Source organism: Neomonachus schauinslandi, chromosome 6 (genome assembly GCF_002201575.2).
Source record: "Neomonachus schauinslandi chromosome 6, ASM220157v2, whole genome shotgun sequence".
Classification (NCBI taxonomy): Eukaryota; Metazoa; Chordata; class Mammalia; order Carnivora; family Phocidae; genus Neomonachus; species Neomonachus schauinslandi.
In genome coordinates, this window is record NC_058408.1 from 127,739,259 (window position 1) to 127,745,875 (window position 6,617).

The 6,617-nt window shown below is 51.9% G+C and overlaps 1 protein-coding gene across 1 annotated transcript in view; it reads right to left on the bottom strand.

Moving 5' to 3' along the window:
* Positions 1-314: 314 nt before the first annotated feature.
* The window catches only part of ARMH3 (armadillo like helical domain containing 3), a 178,314-nt gene continuing 172,011 nt past the window's right edge, over positions 315-6,617 (bottom strand). Inside the window, exons 25-26 of the mRNA XM_021700255.1 lie at positions 4,235-4,351; positions 315-2,006 (exon numbers count right to left, since the gene is read on the bottom strand). Of these exons, the coding sequence (XP_021555930.1) occupies positions 1,914-2,006; positions 4,235-4,351 (210 nt within the window). The 3' untranslated portion in view covers positions 315-1,913. The remainder of the gene's footprint in view (positions 2,007-4,234; positions 4,352-6,617) is intronic.

Below are 6,617 nucleotides of genomic sequence, written 5' to 3' on the forward strand. Positions count from 1 at the left end.
ACAGATATATGTAAATGGGCCAAGAGATGGACTTTTACAATGGAGGGCAAGGAGTCCTTTGCCTCTGCTTCATGTCCTTGTTCATTTCATAGGAAAGGAGACCATAAGCAGCAAAGGCAAGGGAGACTATACCTCTCTGAACCTAACTGGCTTCCACTAGGGCCAGGAGACTTAGGAGGAGAGTGAGGGTAGGCAGGGGTCCCCTAGGCAGACGGGACCAGCACCTGGGAGATTACCTTAACTGTCTTTGAGAAATGAGGTCAGAGTAACAGAGATGAAGAAAAGCAAACGAACAAAAGACACTAAAAAGACCGTCCCATACAAATCAATTTTTAATAACTTCAACTTGCCACCAGCTTCCAGCTCCAGCTCCTCCGGGGTTTATAACTGTGGAGAACACTATATGCCCCAGGCTGAGCTACGCCATCTAGCGATCAGATGACTCAGCCCCTGATCTCTCAGAAATCTGCGTCTATGTACGGCAGCGTGCTGGTGGGTTCTCTGGAACTCGTGCATATCTGCTCCATGTTGGAGCCACACTCTGGTTCCCAGGGAAGGCAAGTATCCTAAAGCGATTTGAAGCTAAGTAGGAATAGCAGTCAGGGAGGTCCCAGACCTGCTCTCACTGCTGGTTTCCTGCACTTACTCCCAGTCTTCTTGTGCTGCTTGTTCCCTGCCAGCCTAAGGGCTTTAGAAAGTGCTTTAGAAGGGGGGAATCTCAGAGCAGCTACTTTGAAAGCAGCCAAGGGGTAGGGAAAGCCTACAGTAGTCCAATGGAGGCTGTCCAGAGGAGGAATCATGGGCCAACTTCCCAAAGGCCAGAAGACTCGCCTGTCGCCCCACCCTGAATATGGGCAGACAGAATGGCCTCTCCATGATGCTCACCTGGCCCCTTTGAGATGGAGGGCACCCTGCCCCCAGCAGGTTCTCTCCCTTCCAGGCACCAGACCACAGCAGGAACAGATTCCTCCCCAGAGGAAATTCTTAGGCAGGCTGGCTGTAAACAACAGCCGGGTGAGGGGGCGGAACAGTGGAGGGGAGCTCAGCAGAGGCAGGAGAGGCTCCCAGAGGAGAAGGTGATTGGGAAGGTGGGGAGGCTGCTGGAAAGGGAACCAGCAAAGTAGGCACCTGAGGGCTCCAGAAAACCTGTCAATGTTTATTTCACACACACACCCTAAAGACAGTTTAAACCAGACTGAAAATTAGAAGCTAACGTTGTGACCCTATAGTGCTGACCAATCAATGGGTTGGAAGGCAGGGGAAGCTAACAGGTACTCCTGGTGCCAAGAATCAAATCCAGAAATTGGTGGCCGGACAGCAGGGCATTGGGCAGATTCTAGTCTCCAGTCTCCCAGATTTAGAAAGTAGAAAAAAGGTCCTCCATTCCTACCCTACCTTGAGCTGAGCTAAGGGTCCTAATGACTGGACAGAGTGCCTGCAGGGGCAGGGGACACAGATTTCAAGCCCAGCTCAGCCCCAGGCCCAAAGAAAGCAGAACTGGCTCCATCTACATTTGAGAGTCTGTTTTCAGAAGCCTTGGAGAACCACTGACTCTCAGGATGTTGGCATCATTCTAAGACTTCCCCCAACAGCCCCTGAAAATTAGTCAGCAGCCACAATTTGTAATCTCAATTGGAAATGTGAGGGGGTATCCAGGGAGCCCATGCTGGAAGTCCCCATATTCTTGAAGGCTTCTCCCTGTGCCCACCCAAACCCTCCCCAAATAAGATTATCCCTGGTTTGCCCCTCCTGGCCCTGCTGTCCAAGCTCCACTGAAGCACGGCCTTCACCGAGAGAACTCGGTATCTGTGTTATTCTCCAACCTTGGGGACAGCCCCTCTCCCCTCAGTCCCCCTGCAGCCCAGGAGCCTCATGGGTAAGGGCAGTCAGCAGCTGCTCAGATTTGCGTGGCCTCAGGAGATAGTGGAGAACTCCTTGAGCAGGACTTCCTGGCTGAGTGTGTGGAAGGCCAGGTTTCTCCGGACGTTGGTGCTAATGGATCGAACCTGGGAAAAGGTTGGGGAAGGTGAGAGGGCATAGGCAGAGAGAAAACAGAGGAGAGAGTTGGTTACACACAACAGAGGGCAGTGCCTGAGGGACAAAGCCAAGATGCAGTGCTACATGTTTCTCTCTTAGGAGATGAACCTTAACAGCTATCATTTCTGCAGGTAAATCAGCAAACAGTTACATATAAGTAGAAGGAAAGAAGAGGGGCTGAGAGACAGAAACTTTAGTGGATGTGAGAAGAGCATCTGACCTGAAGAAGTAGAGGTAAGCACAGACAGGGAAGGAGGGTGAGCTCAGGCCTTTGTCTTTGCCTTGGCCATGCAGAGGGGGACTGGTCTGATCAGTGGTCTGACAGAGGAGGAGAAAATGATGCCAGAGAATGCATTTCTGATCTTCTCACTCTATTTATCTACTTTCCTGGGTTGGAAAGAACACCTAGAGATGCAGCCCCTGTCTGGCATAGATGGCAGGAGTACGATCCAAGGAGGCCAATGACCGGAAGTGGGTCATACAGCTTGTGAGCCCCAGGCTTGGAAGCAGGACCCAGGTTTAACTCCCAGTCCAGCACTCTTTCCATACCACAAAGAAGCCCCCCTGCTTTAGAGAAAAGACTGGGGCATATCCCTGTGTGTGCCCACTGCTCCCCTCACGTGCTTTCTTCCCATAGACTGAGGCCCTTGCAGGAAGGGTTGCCCATATCAGTGGGGAAAGGACCTGTGGAGAAGGAGTCAAAGGGCCAGACTTCCTACTCTGAGTGGGTTCTAGGAGGAATCTATCGCACTCTTGAAGGAGCATCGTTCATGGGAAACAGAAGTGAATGGTGTATGAGAGACAAAGTGGGGGAAAAAGGAGAAAAAGCATGCGTATCTACCCTGGGCCTCAAAGACCAGGGAGCTTTCCTCCAATTTCTGCTTAGCTGTGGGAAATGTAATGAAGTCATTAGGCAGGAGGCAGAGGAAAGGGCAGCATGGCAACCAGCAGGCAGCTCAAGGCCATTAGCTCCGAGTCAGAACAGACCCTCTTTGCTCCCTTGTGTCAGAGGTATAGCTATAAGGAGAACTGAGTCAGGCGTGCCTAGTACCAAAGGGCCTGAGACAGAGCTCCTCTAACTCTCTCCTCCACAGTCTTTTCATCTCCAATGTCCTACTCTCTTTGTGAAATCTGCACCCCTAGTAAAACCCCCACATCAACTTAAAGACTTGCCATGCACCCCATAAAGATGCTCGAATCTGCTCTCTTTATATTAATGGCTTCCCCCTGTTCCCAACTCACTCACTTGCAGAGCAGATCTTCCTCACCCTGGGCAAGTCCAAAATCTCACGCATCTCACGTCAGGGTCAGAGCTGGACTGCGTTTAGTACAAGACAGATAATCTACAACCCCGCACCTTCATCACGAACACGGCAGGGGAAGGAGGCGCGTTCTACCCCAGCAGCGGGAGGGCTGAGCTATGGGAAGGAGGTGTGGCGTGTCCTGGTCTCAGCCCCCAGCCACAATGTTCATTTACAACCAGGCGGGTGGAGTGGCAGGACTGAGACAGGCAGGTCTAGCTTTTCCCGAGAGCAGCTCTGAGCACAGGGCACGACAGAGACCATCAACAGGGAGAGCCGGGTTCTGTGGCAGTGCTGACTGGGGGGTGGAGGAGGAGGCAGAGCAAATGCTCACTGGCTCCAGGTGGCCACGGGTGGGGGCTGCAGGCAGCTGAGTGATTGGAAGGGGGGGTGGGGATGGGGAGTGAAGACTGGAGAACGAGACTGGGAGGGCATTCAGACCAGAAGCCGGTTAGGAATTTAGGAAGAAGTGTTGCATAAGGAGGAGAAGAATCAATGATTCTCATTAGTTGCTTGGAGGACAGGATAAGGAGTAATGAGCCAGAGCTGCCATTGCGAACACACATCAAACCCCAGGCCCAGCTGGAGCTGTTCAAGGGCTGTCTCCATGGCTGCAGAAGAGAGATGGACGGGCAATGCTGCCTCAGAGAACCCTAACCCTCACCCTTGCCCGCCTGGCACCAGTACCCTGGGGAATATCTTCTCTCACTGCCTGGTCCTGGGCTGCTTTGGAAGAGAAGTTCCACACCCAATCTCAGCAGACCCCTCAAGTCTTACTTCATCAGCCTTTGGCAAACTGTGGTTGTTCCCTAGATGCCCAGCTGCACAGTATAACCCACTGGCTGGGAAAGGGCCCTCAAGAGACATAGGCAGAGATGGAGGCAGGGCAGACTCACCAGCTCTTTGAAGAAGGCAGCTTCCTTGTGCTGCTCCGAGTAGCGCTCATGCTGGTCCAGGCCATCCTGCAGCTTCAGTGTGAGCGTGTCATAGTTGGCTCGTACTACCTCGAGCACCTGGGGAGGTCAAGGGCCAGGCAGGACTTAAGCCATTCAAAGCCTACGTCACTCGGGCCCCACGCCCCTCCTGCTGCCCTTGGGGGTTGGATTCAGTCTCTCCACAGACTATGCTCACTACTTATCACCCAGAAAAAGGTCTGGCCTCAGCAATTCCTCAAGTTTCTGGGACCATTTTTTTAAAAAATATTTTATTTATTTATTTGACAGAGAGAGCAAGCAAGCACACAAGCAGGGGGAACAGCAGAGGGAGAGGGAGAAGCAGGCTTCCCTCTGAGCAGGGAGCCCGATGTAGGGCTCGATCCCAGGACCCTGGGATCATGACCTGAGCCAAAGGCAGAGGTTTAACCAACTGAGCCACCCAGGCGCCCTCTGGGACCATTTTCTAATCTCTTCTATTCCTGGCTTTTCCTGACCCATCCCTCCTGGCCACCAAGGCTGTTTACTCTGGCTATGGTAAAAGAGCACAAGAAGAAGTGACAGAACAGTGAGTGTCTGAGCTCAGCAGCATCCTGATACCATAAATGTGTTCTCAGCCATATCTTGCAGCTTTCTTTGGCCAGGTTGTCACAGTTGCTGAGTAAGACTTTGCCAATGTCTCCTTTTTCCCTTTCTGGGAACCACATTTCTTCAGTCCCGGGATGTTCCTCAGCACCATCTGCCACTTGTTTTCATCTCTCCATGCCAACTCAGTCTTCCCATCCATTGCCTGGATCGAACTTTTGGGCCTTCCAGCCTTGGGATGTAGGGGACACTTTCTTGACTAAGCTAGAGCTGACTGCATCTTTTGTTCTGATGAGGGGTCTCTCCCCTTTCTCTAACTTTCTATGGGGGGTGGATTCAGACCTCCACTGACTCCAGGAACCTTGGATCTCTGTGGTTCCAAAAGGAAGTTCTGATGTGACTTCAGTTGTTAAGACCATGAATTAAAGGCAAGGACACTTAGGGGGAAAGGCACTACATCAATATAGAAGTGAGCTGGGCAGAAAGGAGAGACCAGGAGAGGGAAAGACTGTTCACTGTGGTAATCTGGGTGCTAGCTATTTTGTAACTGGATCTGACTAGGGAGCGAAGTCTATGACATCATGGAGAGCTCCCAGCTCAGTAAGGAACTTGGGAGGAATGAGTGAGGCTTAATTCTTTTTTTTTTTTTTTAAAGATTTTATTTATTTATTTGCCAGAGGGAGAGAGAGAGAGCACGAGCAGGGGGAGTGGCAGGCAGAAGGAGAACCAGGCTTCCCGCTGAGCAGGGAGCCCAATGCAGGACTCGATCCCAAGACCCTGGGATCATGACCTGAGCTGAAGGCAGACACTCAACCGACTGAGCCACTCAGGAGTCCCATTGTGAGACTTAATTCTAACAGAAGGTAGGGGTGAAGAGAATAAGCTAGAGTCAGGACTGGTCAGAGGGATTGAAGATGGCCTCCTGAGGGGCACAAAGTACCTCTAGGCTGTTCTCACCAATTCAGTCTTGTGCCAGGACATACTTCTCTTGGTAGCAAACACTTCTGCCTGCCAAGAATTTCTGAGGGGAGAGTAATGATGGTGAACACAGGGAGGGCTGTGTCCTCAAGTTTGGGGGGGGGAAGGGACAGCTAGGGCAAAGATCTGGCCTAGGCTCCACGCTCAGTCTCCTTTCCTCCAGACACTCAGCTCCTGAAGGTCCCTCTGCCTATGTCCCACGGACCCTATTATCGGCTGGCTCCTTTGCTTCTAATTCCATTTGTCAGCTCTGTCAGCAGGAGGACCAGTACTCAGCAATGGCAGTCACCCACAAAATAATCCAGGCCTTTCATGCATGTGGGCTGTGCTTGCAGCTGAAATATCTATAGCCAAGGTCTTGGCCCAGAAGTGAATGTCTCAAACCCTGAAAAAAGCAAAATTCCTCCAAGATGGAACCGGCCCCTAGGAACCAGACAGAACAGAATAATACATGCATTCCCTAACCCTGAACTCTGGGCAGCCTCAGCAATGCCTATGACCCAGCATCCTGGGCTCAGTCTTCCCTAAGGGATATCAGGTTAAGACAAATATCATGCTAAAGCCAATTCTGAGAAGAAGGTGCAGCATGTCAAGAGATGCTACATCCTGGGGCGCCTGGGTGGCTCAGTTGTTACGCATCTGCCTTTGGCTCGGGTCATGGTCCCGGGGTCCTGGGATCGAGCCCCCGCATCGGGCTCCCTGCTCAGCGGGAAGCCTGCTTCTCCCTCTCCCACTCCCCCTGCTTGTGTTCCCTCTCTCGCTGTGTCTCTCTTATCAAATAAAT